At 45.6% G+C, this 16,485-nt stretch overlaps 1 protein-coding gene across 1 annotated transcript in view; it reads right to left on the bottom strand.

The window, feature by feature from the left end:
- STPG2 (sperm tail PG-rich repeat containing 2) overlaps positions 1-6,989 on the bottom strand; it is a 759,671-nt gene extending 752,682 nt beyond the window's left edge. Inside the window, exons 1-2 of the mRNA XM_075609709.1 lie at positions 6,805-6,989; positions 5,743-5,867 (exon numbers count right to left, since the gene is read on the bottom strand). Of these exons, the coding sequence (XP_075465824.1) occupies positions 5,743-5,848 (106 nt within the window). The 5' untranslated portion in view covers positions 5,849-5,867; positions 6,805-6,989. The remainder of the gene's footprint in view (positions 1-5,742; positions 5,868-6,804) is intronic.
- Between the last annotated feature and the right edge of the window lie 9,496 nt (positions 6,990-16,485).

Here is a 16,485-nt window from a genome sequence, read left to right as displayed (position 1 = left end):
AAATAAGGCAGTGGAAAATCAGTTGATGTGCTGCAGCGGGAATGATTATAGTCATTTCCCCAATCAATTCAATATGAAACAATAGTACAGTCTAGTTTGTGCATTATCTGTTGTGATGTGTATCACATGTTGAATAGTTGAAACATGAATTAATTCCATCTCAGAAACCTTACGTTCACTTGATCATAAGCAGGAAAAATAATAGATTTTATTCAAGCGGGCATTGTGCTCTAGTAATATCAACAGATGTGCAAGAAATGTACATATACTGTACAGCCTATATTTAAAAGTGTGCTACACGCAGAAAAAGCAAAAAATGATTAGTACAACAAGCACTATTGACAAGAGACACGAACAGTGAAATTATACAAATGAATAAGCAATTGATAATATTGGTGAATGTGCACAAATATTAAACATGATAAAAATAACAATGAGGTCCCAATGTACATAAAGTCCAGCTCCTGCCTAAAAAGTCTCGCTGGTTCTCTTACAACCAGATAAGTCTATTGGGGAAAAGAGACTTCTATGGCGCCTGGGTGAAAAATTGGAATTAACCTAATAATCACCCAAATCCGTTCCGAAGGTGATTCCTCCAGTTGAATCCTCTATAGGTTCCCTCGAAAGTGCAGCAATGCACACCCGGTATGATCCTCATGCATAGGGGAGATGGGAAAAACAGGACATCCTGCAATGGTGTATTACCCTTGATAATGATCAGTGGTGAACAATGGTGGAGGCGTTCAAAAACATTAGATTTAATAACGATAAGACAATAAAAAGATTGCCACTGCAGACTCGGAGCAGTTACAGATAGGACAGTCAAAGACCACCCCACAAATCAGCTGGTTGTGTTCTGGGTGTGGGTCATCACTGTGCACCAGAGGGATCCCGTAACCGACGACCAGCTGTAAGTGATGTTATCGGAGAAGGCTGGGCAGTGACGAGTCGGCGGAGTCGGAACTGCGCAGCCCACCTGAGACACTGACAGCTGTATCGAGCTTACAACCAGGGAGGGAAAAAAAACATTCCAAGAGTGCTACCTACAAGGCGCAAGTCCTACAGACATGTCGTAAGTAGGATTTCAATTTTTCCCAATGGCGGAGGAACCTATATATATTCATGGTGCCATCCATTTAGATTGTTTTATTTTTGCATTTTTAGATTGCTGTGGCAATCTTTTTATTGTTTTATCTTTATTAAACCTATGGTTTTGAACGCCTCCGCCATTGTCCACCTCTGATCATTGTCAAGGGTAATACACCATTGCAAGATGTCCTGTTTTTCCTATCTCCCGATGCATTAGGATCATACCGGGTGTGCATAGCTGCAGTTTGAAGATATCTATAGAGGATTCAACTGGAGGAATCACCTTCGGAACGGGTTTGGCTGATTATTAGGTCATTTTCAATTTTTCACCCAGGCGCCATAGAAGTCACTTTTCCACATGCAGAAAAAGGTACATACAATAATTATACATGCACAGAACTAACAAATAACATGCTTACATGAACCATTCACAAAAACTTCCTAAATTCCCAAATAACTATGTCAAAAACTGCATATGTTCCTCATATAGCAAGTAAATATATATATTGTATCACTGTTTCCTCCTGAACACTGAAGCTACTGATGCTGCTCTTAAACCTTTAGGCTCGCAGGGCCTGAGCCTCCGCCATGGGGAGCCTGGGCAATATATATTTATAACTAAGTGCAGCGCCTCCACCTGGGAGGGATCCCACCAAAGTGGCAAAAGCCCCTCACAGGACCCAACCAATGAATACACACGCAGTAAAATATAACGATAATCTTATCACTCTAATATGCATAAAGATATAGCATATCCTTGCTCACTAAGAATACAACTACCCACACACCTCTCAGGGCTGTATCCCACCACCGTGTACCCCACACCATGTCCAATGAGACTCCCAGTCCTTCAAGATTTCCCAATGGCCCACACCCAAACCCCCAAGTGTGTTGTGACCGCGCGGCCCACTAGTGTGAGAATGTTACAGTTGGTGCACTTGTTGTAAGGTTACTTGCCGGGCACTCCAGCACCCGGTCACTCCAACAGCAATCAGAATGGATCCGCGATCCAGCGTCGTGATCCCCACGTGGAAGGCTGTCCTCTGGGGTGATCCCACCTTGGGGCAGTCTACTTGGATTGAGGGGGGTGGTCCCAGACCCCTATTCAGGGTATGCAGCATCCGCTGTGTCCCTCACTTTACTGCAGCACTAATGGGGCAGGTTCCCTATCCTAGGGCCTGTCCCTAAAGCAAGAGGTCAAGTCTTTTGAAATATAAAAATAAGAATACAACAAAATCTGTGAATTTAGCGTTTGTAACGCAATACAACCAAATGGCACCCAATATAAAAAAAATCTTTAAGAAATATTGGCCTATTCTTTAAAAAAGATAAAGAACTAGAGGGTATATTGCCAGAACATCCCCAGATTATATTTACTCGAGCACCCAATATAGGACAGAAGCTGGCTCCGAGCTGTCCCTCAATGCAAAGCATTCCAAATAAAACCATCACACATAAAGGATATTTTCCTTGTAATAGGTGCACTGCATGCAAATATAGTGTAAAAAAATCCAATTTTACATCATATAACACTTCAAAAAATTATAATATTAAAAATTATATCACATGTAAAAGCACATACGTCATTTATCTACTTGAATGTCCCTGCGGTCTGCAGTATGTGGGCATGACCACTAGACCGGTCAAGCGACGCCTATATGAACATGTGTACAACATAAAAAGAGGGCTAACTACGCATAACGTATCAAATCATTTTCTTCAGGTGCATGGTCAAAATCCAACAGGACTTAAGTGTTTGGCGATAGAAACCATTACACCTAACTGGAGAGGAGGAAACGTTGTGAGCCTACTGGGGAGGAGAGAATCCTTTTGGATCTATGAACTTCGTACTCTATCCCCACTGGGCCTCAACGTTGACTTCGATTTAAAAGCTTTTCTGGTCAATTAATATTTGATGTACTGTATCCATTTTGCTCTTTAAATCTTTGCATGACTTGGTTTGCAACAATTAAGGTATATGATCCATAGGGTCTATTATGTAAAATTGCATCGAAGTCTGGTACATAAAGAAAAGTATTATCTGTAGTCTGGTTCTAGGTGCAAAGATAGACATTATCTGTTTTTTAAATAAATATATGTATATTTCGTTATATTAAGAACTTGTTTATTGATTATATCATGTCATATATGTCTTATTTTCACACACAAGTTGATCTATGAACAACTATTATTAAGTTTAATTATTCACAGTAAGTGTTTCTTATATATATTTCACATTTAAACTATATTGTTTTATAGAGGTATAAGTCTCATGACTGAGCACCATTATAAAGATTTGGTTTTCTTCACATATATTCCCACCTTTAAGCTTATATTGTATTGCACACACATATGTTTTTTATACACATTAATAATATCTAATAATTCACTAAGTATATGTAACACTCATTTTTATAGGCTTATCCCCATTTGGTCCATATTTGATACAAATGTCACTTTATAAAAAAAGTTTCTATATTTTTTTTTTATGTTTGTTTTTTTTATGTTTCCTTTATATAAGTTTGTTGTAGAATATCCGTTTCAGCTGAGAGTTACTATGTAGTAACATACTTTTTTGAATGATCAAGTATATATAGTGCATGTTCCTTTAATCAGAGCACTCACTGACTATACTGAGAGCCCATTGCGCATGTGCTATACTTGCCAGGTGAATTAGGTTTAATTATGGACTCATATATAATGGACAATGATGGACACAATGACAGAACCCCTGAGGAAGAAAGCAGCACGCTTTCGAAACGCGTAGGGTGGCATCTTTGGACTCCCACTGCAGCACTGTGGTGATTTCCCCCCTTCCCGAACGGATCCGGTGACGAATCAGCTGTTCCAGGCAGACGGCTTTACCTATACATCAGGCGAATCTGCTGTAGCCGTTCTGAACCTATCTGCATGTCCTGCAATACCAGCTGATAGAAGCTCTACTCACACACGCCGGCGGGCGTGTGCCACGCTCCATCTACAGACCGGATCGGTTGCAGTAGCTGTCTGAGCAGCAGAGAGGGGATACTCTCAGATTTATCCACCGCCTGTTTACATCTATCGTCCGGTGAGTGGGTATTTCACCCATTGCAGCAGTGTGTCCATCGGCATTATTTGTCCTTTTACCCAGTTTTTTATTTTTATTTTTTCTATGTCCTGTATATTAATATATGTATATTAAATGTTTTAATTAGCAATCACCTGTATCTCAGCTGATACTTATTAGTTATATATTGTGTGTCTATATGTAGTTCTCCCCCCCCCCCCCCTTCGTCTTATCTAACAGTATCACGCTATGTATTGTGTCCTTCTTCTATTTTAAGCACATCACTACGTCTGGAGCCTATCCCAGGCTATTCTACTGGTTGGATATATATCCTTTTAACCACAGGCGCCTTGTTATACATATCCTTTTCTTTCTGTCCCTAAAGCAGCCACAAGCTCAGCATATGACTCAGGGCCTATCTGGGGCTTAGGGTTATTACTGGCCTAGTGAAGAGGCTACTTTCCCTCTGCACCTCTGTCCTAGCCTCTCCTGGCCCCGACTGCCTAACGTGGTCTGAGTCTGATGTCTGTATCCTGTCAGCCAGAGGAATCCTAGAGCCCTATTGGCTATTGCGCAACAGGTGACCGCCCCCGAGGCTCATGGGACCTGTAGTTTCAACTCGGAGCCTCTCTCTACCTCCACCTCTATCTCCTGCGCATGCGCGACTTAGTCAGGGCCACGGGCTAGTCACATCCATTGCGCATGTGCAACTCTCAAAATGGCGGCGCCCTAAGTGCTTGGGTCGCCGCGGAGCCTCCGGAGCGCTCCCTGCCCCCACCTTCCCTAAGCGCCAGCGGGTCTGCCGCTTGCCTCCGGCGGCACCCGCGACCATCCCCGCAGTGGAGATAACGAGGGGGGGGGGCCAGGGGAGCCCTACTATATAATATAATTGCCAATTGTTTGTTCGTTTATCATGTTCTTTAGCTCCTACAGCCTTTTTCCTACCCAGTCAAGTTATTTTACAGGCCTACACAGTAGCACAATGCAAGGGTGCATTTGCACCCCCCAAGAATGTAATATTTTACTATATTTCCTATTATCATGCACGGACCCTGCGCTCTTCCCCACAGCAATGAAATTGCTGTGTCATCATGGCGACGCCACCACGACGCAGCGATGGCCGGCAGGTAAAAGTTTTGCTCTGCTCAATATGAATTTCTGGTTGCGCCCCTGTAGATCTATGTACTTTCCACGTAATGTAGGAACTGATGCACTCACCCGATCAATCTCTTGGGTCCTCTAAACAGGAATATCTTCAATGGTGCTGGTAAGGAGAGAGGCAGTGACCTGCTGCCCGAAATAACATAAATAAATCTACGGCTCTCCTCCGCACTCACTACAAACTTGTCTCAAACACAAGCAATCCAAATAATTGTTACATTTATTTGCAAAGATGAATAGAAATCACACAAAGTGTTGGGGCTAACCTCCACCTGACGAAGGCTTTTATGTTTTTTTTTGTAGCTTGTTATATATTGAGGGGCTGTCTTTTACATTAACACCAATAAGCAGTATTAAATGCCACCTGTCACCCTGGCCCCAGCAATATTTTGGTCTTCCAGGAAACTACTTTTTACGTGGCTATTTAAGTATTGTCGTGTCCTCACCTGATTTGAGTGTCTTCCCAGAGAGCAGGTCGTAGGACCCTGGGCCCACATTCGCCTGAGTGCTGTCCCGGCCGACAGTAAGTGTCCGAGGAGCCCGGTCATACATATCAGCTTCCAGATAATGACTGAGCAGAAGAGAAGAAAAAAGTTACAAACAAGCAATGGGTGGAATGAAAGCGGACTGTAATACAATGAAGGGAAAAAAAAGTCCACAAATGGTAATTAAACGGAATTCCAAGAAAATAGGCTTCCTCACCCCACACACACAGGCACAAAAAGTCAGAGCCACATAATACTAAAAAGCCAAAAGTACACATGCTTTATTCAAACAAGAGCTATTTGAACACATTAAATCGGCACATACATTAAAAAAAAAAAGTTAGATGCGCATACAGATGCAGCCACGAATATTAGAACTCTTGCCTTTTAAATTCTGGGGCAGTCTCACAGTAAATGCCTCAACATTTCTGTGAGATTCTTAATGGCCCATCGGATTAACACAGCAGGGGTCCCTGCAGTCCAACTGAATGGGATTACAGGGACTCCCGCTGTGTTGATTTGATGGGCCATTAAGAATCTCACAGAAATGTTGAGGCATTTACTGTGAGACTGGCCCAGAATCTCCCAGAATTTCCCAGGTGAGTGTTCTAATACTGGTGGCTGCATTTGTATTACATATACAGATTAGATTGTAAACTCTCTGGGGCAGGGGTTTCCTTTCTTATTGCCTGATTTTGCTTGTTAGACATATTGTATTATAATACCCTGTACCCTTTTTTGTAAAGAGCTGAGTACACTGTGGGCACTATATAAGTAAAGATATACATACAGAACAAGGATGAATGCACACATTATAGTATACACTGTAGGCACAAATAGTTCCAAGCAAGTTATTTATGCACAAAAAGTGTTATGCCCATACAAAATACACAAGGAGTTAGCTGCACACATTATATGTATATATGCAGAGAAATGTAGATCTCCAGCATATTATTTGCAGATCAGTTTTTCTGTGTCCCTGTATTTCAGTGTGTGTATATGAGTCAGTGTCAGTATACATACACAGATCTCTATCTCTGCTGCCTGTGTAGTTGCTGAGTTGCGGCCTCCGGACTCCCCAAGCTCGACAGAGATGCAGACACAGCGGGGGGAGCGGCAGAGCTGAGACAGAGAAGGTTATAGTTTGATGCGGCCTCCTGCCCTCACTGCAGATAACACACAGGCCGCTCACACCCACAGTGCAGGGACGCGTCACCATGGAGACCAACACACAGCACTCTGCACACAGACTGCATGGAGAACTGCAGTCGAGACTGCACACACTACAGCTGAGAGGGTACATGAGACTACACATATTGCAGCTGAGACTGTTCCCTGACACTGCACACTGCAATGAATATGACTGTGCACATTAGAACATGCATATTGCACCGAGACTGTTTTTATGAGTTTGTATACTGACTATTGACTACATTAGACTATGCACACTGCACTGACACCACAATGACGTTTGCAACTGTTTGCATTTTATTCACCAATGATTCTGGCCTTTTCTTGGTTTAACAGTAGAACCCGCAGTGCTCTTGGGGTTGCTGCCCTTTCTGGTAGAGATGTTAAACATAGAAAACCAAATGTCCAAAAATCACCTCACACTGATCCTGAGATGATTTTCCAATCCAGCAAAGTGATGTAATATGTATTAATATAATTGTTCTGATATGAATATCCTTTCAGTTTATTATCACAATCATGCTACAATTTATCCTGCTACTATTCAGGACAGTTCAATTAGAGCCAATAAATTGCCATGAATGTTAACATAAAGTAAAAAAAAAAGTGTAATTAGGTCCATAGCAACCTAGTCATTACATTGTAATTTAAATAAAGTCACCTAAATATAAACTACTATGGATTTCTATAAATACAGGTCACCAGTAAAAAAATAAACTATCCTAAAATTGTCTAGGCTACAAAACAGAAAATCAGTATTGTGGCGGTGTAATCACAAAATGCATTTTCATTTTAAATTGTGAAATACAATTTCATATTAAACAAAAAAAAATGAAATACTTGAAACTACACACTGGGGCTGAATCTCAGCAGTTCTGATAAAAACCATAATACAGAATGTTGTGTCAAACTTGGAGGGAAATGGAGAATTAGATTTTAATGCAGCAATTCCGCCCATTTTACATATTGATTTTTATTTATAGAATTCGAACCAGAGAGTCCTTTGGAGAGAAACTGCTCTCGAGATACTTGCTGTTTTAGTTGCAGGTTAATTACTAGATTTTCAAAGCTGCCGCCTGTAGCCATTCACTAGGAAGCTACAAGGTTCCGTCTCTGACGACGTTTCAGCCCCATACTGGCCTGCGGGATTTGGCAGTCATTTTGATTTTCCGAATTGGTGCTGAACCATGGGAAGTAAAAACAGTCATTATCTCAGTAACCGGGAGGTTCCCTGAGCTAAATACAGCGTGGTTCCACTCTAGACAAACCAGGGTTGGAATTCTTTAGAAAAAAAAAAGTTATGTAGCCCAGTGCCACTGACTATATATTCCTGGCCCTCCTGGTAAGGAGCAGGCAGTGTTAGAATTACATTCCTCTCACATGGGCCAGCATCTGAGTCTCCCCACTGGACTGATAATTTGTTTCTAGGTGCTATGCTGGAAACCATTCGAGCATGTGCCAGGGGGGGTGGGCTCACTGGAGGAGGAGTGCTGCCCAGTTACTGGAGCCTAGGTTTGGGACCCTCCCCTGGAATAAAACATGACTTCCTTCCAAATTTAGTAGGAGTGTTCCAGTGTAGGCAGGATTCTACCTCACCCCATCAGGGGGTGAGGGGGTGAAGACTAGCCCACGAGCCTCAAGCTTCTGGGGACCTAGTCAAGGGAATACAACCTCCTGCGTGGGAGGAATATGGAGAAGAATCTGTGGTGTGAGCTGGTCTGCAATTCAATTTTTCGTTTTGTTCTCCAATGCAACTACAACACACATCACTGCGATATGCTCAAAGAACTTATCATCTGAAATCAGACTCCAAAAGACTGTTCATGGTCCCAAGGCTCAACAAAGTATCCGGCCGCTCCTCCTACTCTTACCGTGCACCCCAAAACTGGAACAACCTACCGGAGACTCTCACAGCCACCACCAGTTTAAGTTCTTTTAAAACTAAGGCTGTCTCACATTTTAATCTGGTCTGTAACTGTTTCATAAGCCTATAATATATATTTTCTTTAACTGTGCATGCAATGTAGTGTATATAATGTATACCCTGTTCATTTATGTAACTGTATTTGTAGCCATGTATTATTTTGTTTTACTCTGTGCCCAGGACATACTTGAAAACGAGACGTAACTCTCAATGTATTACTTCCTGGTAAAACATTTTTATAAATAAATAAATCCTGTTGTACTGTTCCTGGTCTGTGACTGAACTTACTGCACAGGTTCCTGTGGGGATGAAACCCTGGCTCTGGCAGAGCCCTGCAGGACGGAGGCATTGCACCATCCTGAAAGCCTGTCCTGTTGTCTACTGCCCATACCAACGCGGAGACCCAGACCTCCAGAGAGCCTACAGGTGAGCACCATGCCACCATAACACTACCAGTACCAACAGATCTCCCTTAGGGGGGAAATAGGGGTGTTACAGTGAATATAGAAAGAAAAAAAACAATTAGCACATTTTCTGCCTTAACTTAATATTGAATGCTGATGTGTAAATTTGCGTATCATATTATTTAAAACTGAAGAAAAAACGCAAATTTTCAGATGCTAATTTTCAAAATGCAGATGCTGCTTTCAAATACTCTATAATGTACAATGCATTATTGTTTGTAATGTAATCTAAAGCAGGGTTTGCAATAACATAAATGCAATGATAAACGTGTTACGCTGAAATGTTTTTTAGTACATGTTCTGTATGCCACTTGGTGGCACTTTTCTCCAGCTAATATATGTACTGTATATCCCAATTTAGTTTTTCAAGAGAGATGCAGTGCAGAATAAGCATTTATCATTATCAATCATTAGGGGACAGATTAACATTTTAATTTGAACGTGATTTCAGAAAACTATCTTTCACGGACTAAAGCATCTAATTCATGAAAGTCTGACAACTGTTTCTGCTTTAGAAATAATAAATACATACCAAGTTTAACAATTTACATTGAAATGTGATTTCTAAAAAAACATCTTTCATGGACTTAAATATCTAATTCCTGACGTGCTTTAGAAATAATAGTTACATAAGAAATGGACTTCGCTAAATAGCTCTCAAAGTCCCTGGTTGCAAAAAATGTGTTTGAAAAAACGTAACAGTTTTATCAAAGATCAAGATTCACCTTGAAAGCAATACTGAGGAAATGTAGCTACAACAGCACAGGCTAGGGTTTCCAGGTATCCGGTTTTGAACTGGGCAGAATGGTATTTTGTCCCTGTGTCCGGTAAAAAATGAGGTAATACCGGACATGTATGTGTTCGGTATTACCTCTGACCATCCAGCGGCAGAGCCGGGACAAGCATCCCTGTGGCTGTGGGGGGCCTGGCGGCCGGAAAGCAGTTGCTGCCAGACCCCAGCTCTCCCCTAGCTGCAGGCCTCTCCCTCACTTTGTCTCATGCCGAGCTTCTGACGCTGGCACGCGCCGGGCCTCTCTAACATCGGTGCGCACCGGAAGTAAGCCAGGCCCAGGTTCCGGGGCGGGCCGGCATGAGAGGGAGGCCCGGCGCGCGCCAACATCAGACACTCGGCATGGGACAAAGTGAGGGAGAGGCCTGCAGCTGGGGAGAGTCAGGCCCGGCGGCAATTGTTTTGTCCAGTTGCCAGGCCCCCCACAGCCATCGGGCCTGAGGCCATCCCCAAGGTGTCTGAATTTTATATGTATTGGCGGTATAGGGGTATTTTTGAAGTGAAAATTCTTTGGGCACACCTACCACAAATTGTCTGGCATTGAATGGAATTGATGGAGATGGAAGTCACTGGTGACGGAAGTGACGTCACTGCTGGCAGAAGAGGCCATCAGTGTTGCCAGCTTCCACCAGGAGGAGTCACTAGAGAGCAGGAAGGCAGCGCTGGAGACACACCACACCCCTCTACTCCACGAGTGCGCCGCCGACAGTCACTGGAGAGGACACACACAACAATGAGTGGTGTGCTGAACACCCTCGCCGCCCCCGAGTGAAATGAGGGGGTGAAAGAGACATGGGAAAGGGGGGTGAAAGAGACATGGGGAGTGGGGGTGAAAAAGAGACATCGGGTGGGAGGGTGAAATAGACATGGGGAGGGGGGTGAAAGTGTGACATGGGGGTGAGAGATATATTGGGAAGAAGGTGAGAGAGACACTGGAGGGAAGGGAGAGACACACTGGCTAGAGGGAGAGAGAATGACACTGGGAGAAGGGAGAGTGAGAGAGACACTTGTGGGAGGATGAGACTCACACACACACACACTGACTGGAGGGAGAGAGAGACACTGAGAGGAGGGAGAGACACTGGCTGGAGTGAGAGAGACACTGGGGGGAGGGAAAGGGAGAGAGACAATGCGACAGGGAGAGAGAGACACTGGTGGGAGGAAGAGACACACAATGGCTGGATGGAGAGAGAGACATTGGGGGGAGGGAGAGTGTGAGAGAGACACTGGGAGAGGGAGGCAGAGAGACACTGGGGAGTGTGAGAGAGACACTGGGGGGAGTGAGAGACACCGGGGGGAGGGAGAAAGAGAGAGACACACACATTGGGGGGAGGGAAAGAGAGAGTGGGGGGAGCTAAACGGAGGGATGAAGATCAGGCAGAGATGGCAGAATAGAGGGGCTTGGGAGGAGGATGAGGTTTGGTGGCCTGAAGGTTATTCTTTGGGGTGGGGGGGGGGTCACTTCAGAGTATTGATCTGCAGGGGAGATCCATCAGTATCCCCCTTGAGTTTAGTTATGGGGATCCCTGATCCCAGGGCAACATTTAAAATGGAGATAAATAAATAATACATAGTACTGGTAGGTAGGAGTGGATGACACTGGGGAAAGCAAATGGGAGAAGAAAAAAGGGAGGGGAAGGGGAAAACAGGGGGGGGAGGGAAGGGATGTAGCAAAGAGGTGAATTAATGGCCCCTCAAATGGATTGCCTTTGTGCACCAGAAAAAAAACATATTACCAGATGCCAGCAAACAATAAAATAAACAGTGATCCAATACTAGTATACTGCCTGCGCGTACGCCTGCAGCCCAAGCGATTTTTGAACTTGGCTGCAGGAGATTGTAGACGCATGGCGGGGGCGTCACAAAGCTGGTTTGCCCTCATTGGCTGAACCAGCTCACGTGCGCTGACGTCATGTGATTTTGATTACATCAGGCAGGGGGGCCCGAGAAATGGCATGGATGAAAAGGGGGAATCGGCATAAAAAGTTTGCTCACCCCTGGTATAGAGCATAAAAACCTTAAGTCTTGTAAAATTCTGATGCCTCCTAACGTGCATAACTAGGGCTATAGGCAGGGGTGCCAACAGGGGGGGACAGAAGGCACTGGCGTCCCGGGCCCCGTGTCAGGGGGGCCCGGGCCCCCTGTACGGCCATGCCCGTCTAAAAAAATATGCAGTCTCAACAAAAAAAAATCCTCATGCGCAGTGCTGACAAATCTGGCTTTCCAGTCGCCCCTGGCAACCAGATTGTACCTGCTGACAATCCCTACAATTCCCCTGCCAGAAACCCTCCCTCCCCCCAACCTGATTGGCTGGTGCTTTGCCAGGATTTATTTTTGGCTCGCAGCCAGGCTTTGAGCTGTGAAGCCGCCATTTCTTCTATTCAGCACAGAGCAGGTAAGCAATGTCCCATGTCCTCCCATGCCTCTCCCCTGGTCTCTTCTGCCCCCCCCCCCACTGGTCTCCTCTGCCCCCACCCCCCCACTTTTTTCCTCTGGCCCACCCACTGGTCTCCTCTGGCCCCCCACTGGTCTCCTCTGGCCCCCCCACAGCCTCCCCTGATTCCCCCCACTGGTCTCCTCTGGCCCCCTCACTGGTCTCCTCTGGCCTCATCACTGGTCTCCTCTGGCCCCCTCACTGGTCTCCTCTGGCCCCTCCCACGGCCTCCCCTGGTCCCTCCACGGCCTCCAGTGGTCCCCCCACGGCCTCCAGTGCCCCCCCATGGCCTCCCCTTGTCTCCCCATGCCCTCCCCTGGTCCCCCATGCCCTCCCCTGGTCCCCACCACGGCTTCCCCTGGTCCCACCACGGCTTCCCCTGGTCCTCCCCTGGTCCCCCCATGCCCTCCCCTGGTCCTCCTCTCCCCCCCCCCATGTCTCCCCTGGTCTCCCCCCCCCCCCTGTATCCAGTCAGTCACCTACCCACACACCTCTGTTTCCCTCTCTCTGTCACCCTGTCTCCATCTCTCTGTCACCCTGTCTCACTCTCTCTATCACCCTGTCTCCCCCTCTCCATCACCCTGTCTCCCTCTCTCTGTCACCCTGTCTCCCTCTCTCCCTCTCTCTGTCACCCTGTTTCCCTCTCTCTGTCACCCTGTCTACCTCTCCCTGTCACCCCGTCTCTCTCTCTCTCTGTCACCCCGTCTCTCTCTCCCTATGTCACCCTGTCTCCCTTTCTCTGTCACCCTGTCTCCCTCTCTCTGTCACCCTGTCTCCCTCTCTCTGTCACCCTGTCTCCCTCTCTCTGTCACCCTGTCTCCCTCTCTCCGTCACCCTGTCTCCCTCTCTCCCTCTCTCTGTCACCCTGTCTCCCTCTCTCCATCACCCTGTCTCCCTCTCTCTGTCACCCTGTCTCCCTCTCTCTGTCACCCCATCTCTCTCTCCCTCTGTCACCCTGTCTCCCTCTCTCTGTCACCCTGTCTCCCTCTCTCTGTCACCCTGTCTCCCTCTCTCTGTCACCCTGTCTCCCTCTCTCTGTCACCCTGTCTCACTCTCTCTGTCACCCTGTCTCCCTCTCTCTGTCACCCGTTTCTCTCTCTCTCTGTCACCCTGTCTCCCTCTCTCCCTCTCTCCCTCTTTCTGTCTCCCTCTCTCTGTCACTCTGACACCCTGTCTCCGTCACTCTGTCATCCTGTCTCTGTCACTCTGTCGTCCTGTCTCCCTCTCTCTGTCACCCTGTCTCCCTCTCTCTGTTACCCTGCCTCCCTCTCTCTGTCACCCTGCCTCCCTCTCTCTGTCACCCTGCCTCCCTCTCTCTGTCACCCTGCCTCCCGCTCTCAGTCACCTGCCTCCCTCTCTCTGTCACCATGCCTCCCGCTCTCTGTCACCCTGCCTCCCGCTCTCTCTGTCTCACACTCTGGATCTGGATATCTTATTTACCCTATATATCTTAACTGTCCTATACCTATATTATCGGTGTTGATCAAAGAGAGATCAAAAAAGTTTCCTCCCACTAGTAGCACTCTATGTCAAATATATCAATAGAAGGACTTAATAGTCTGACAGCAAAATACTGTAAGTCAGGTCTAGTGAAACACCGGAGAAACCAAAAAAATAATAACATTGTATTACTTCTAAATTGAAATTAAAAACACATATACATTGTTAAAAGTCCCCATATAATGTGGCAAAAAGAGCAGTTCGTTCAGGTAGTATATCTTAATAGATAATATCCAAAAACACTGAATCTAAGTGTAACGCTTGTTCGTGTCTGGTCTGACCCACCCAATCTTACATTGGCCCCTGTGGTCTATCCAGCCCCATTACATGTCTGTGTCTGGTGGTGCACCTGTAGGCAACGGGACTCCTGAGTCTCCCGCATGACGGTATCCAGGGATGTCAAGCCAGACAGGTATCTGAGGTAGTGGGTACGAGTCTTACTTACATCACGTGCAGCGCCTCCACCTCATCAGGATCTATGCGTATGCAGGTAGAGGGTCCTGATGAGGAACTCCTTCTTGGTGGTGAGGGCCCCAGGAGAGTAATTGCAGACTCACACCATGGGGTTCTCGTTGAACAAGCCATTTTTATTGTGCGTGGTGATAAGGGCCAGCTGCCCCTCACAGTCATTGTCTTAGCCGCACATTGTTCCGTGATCCCCTTTAAAAGGTACGCCCTCCCAATGGAGTGGGATTCCCTCTCCACGCAGGGAGATCACCCCTGTTCCAGGTCCCTGGACACAGTTGGCCTTCTCTGGCTGGATATAGAATGGTGCCACTAGTTACTGCACTAGTGGGCACCTTTGAACTTGCTGCTTCACCATGTAACATCAACCCGCAGCAACCACACTAACTTTAGGCAGTGCAGTGCCTTATATACCTCAGGAAGCAGGCACATCTCTGATGTCACTACTAGGGACTCAGAGCATGTAGCCACTCCCCTCCATACATAGGGCACCTCACCAGGGTGTGAGGGCAAACCTCCATGATTATGCTGGCATTCCTGTAACTTACCAGGTTTTACTGCCAGCAGGAGAGATGATTGTAGACATTGTTATGCATGGCTACATAAGCATCCAAAATATCTATGGTAGCTCAGGCTAGTAACAGATATAAATGAACTCTATCCAATATACATCATCATCAGAGACACGCTTGAACAATATCCAACTGATCATATATCTCAAAGATATCACTCAAAAAATACTGATATATCTATTGTAGAGTGATCAAAATAGTCGTGATTGCGTCAAAAATTTCACATAAGTTATATATAAATTACTCAGGAACACAGTACCCTGTGTCATATGTGAAGATATAATTGTCCGCGAGGAATTTATATAATATACTGTATGTCTCTGGAGTATATGTTAAACCTTCAATGGGTGTAACCTTTATTGTAGGACGGCGAAATTAATGGTATTTCTACCAGTTTGTATAATACTGGTGTTAGTATCCGTATACTACCGTGGTATTCCTACACAGATTGCATAGTAATGTTTTTTTTCCGTATTACAATAAGAAGAAAACAGTTAAGTAAAAGGTACGCTATGGGTTGTGGGTGGGGGGGGGCATGATTTCTGTTGGTGGCCCTGGCTATACAGCGAGGCAGTTCATTATTTTAAAAAACAGACTTTAAAGCAGCAATATGGATTTAATTGTTTTTTTTTTTCAATTAATACAGGATTGAAGCATGGGTCTCTGGAGCTGAACCCCATTCATTTCAGCTCAGGTGACCCCCTGCTTCCAGAGATACTTACCTTTGTAAGGGTGCCAGTATTTCTTTTCAGTATAAATGTCCCGTTCATGCTGGCCAATAGGAAACCACACCAGATAATGACACAGCTTCCTATTGACCTGCAGGACATTTAAGGCCGAAATTATGATAGGCACACAGTTTTTCTGACTACAGAGAAACCGGCAGCACCTACAGAGGTAAGTATCTCAAAGCAGGGTATCCCCAGAACTGAAATGAACAATGTTCAGCTCCGAATACCCCCTGCTTCAATCCCGTCATAATATTATGTAGTCCTGTGTGGTTTGGGCTATAGGTCTTCCTCCTCCTGGCAGTAATACCTGGGTAAGGGCAGGTTGCCAGGAGCAATTATGGGTTTTCCCCACTTCATGCCGTGCAGCGAGTCAGTGAAGGCAGTGTCATCAGGCTCTGTGTCCAATTAGAGACACTGGGGTGGTGCCTGTTGGAGCTGTTTAATGTACTGCAACTTCCTATTTAGTTCAGTTGGTCTCTACCTTGATAGAGGCAGGGTACCCGTGCCAAGCTGCAAGGGAGCTGCTAGGCTTGACGCCCTCCCTTAGGGGAGTTTGAGGTAACCCCATACCTCCTACCCTAAAAGGGGGTAGGGGAAGAGCAAGAACCACTCTTGGTGCCCTTGGCCAGGAGT

The sequence above is a fragment of the Ascaphus truei genome, chromosome 1, assembly GCF_040206685.1.
Source record: "Ascaphus truei isolate aAscTru1 chromosome 1, aAscTru1.hap1, whole genome shotgun sequence".
Taxonomy (NCBI): Eukaryota; Metazoa; Chordata; class Amphibia; order Anura; family Ascaphidae; genus Ascaphus; species Ascaphus truei.
The sequence above is the reverse complement of the archived record's forward strand: the minus strand, read 5'-3'. Positions and strand labels throughout refer to the sequence as shown.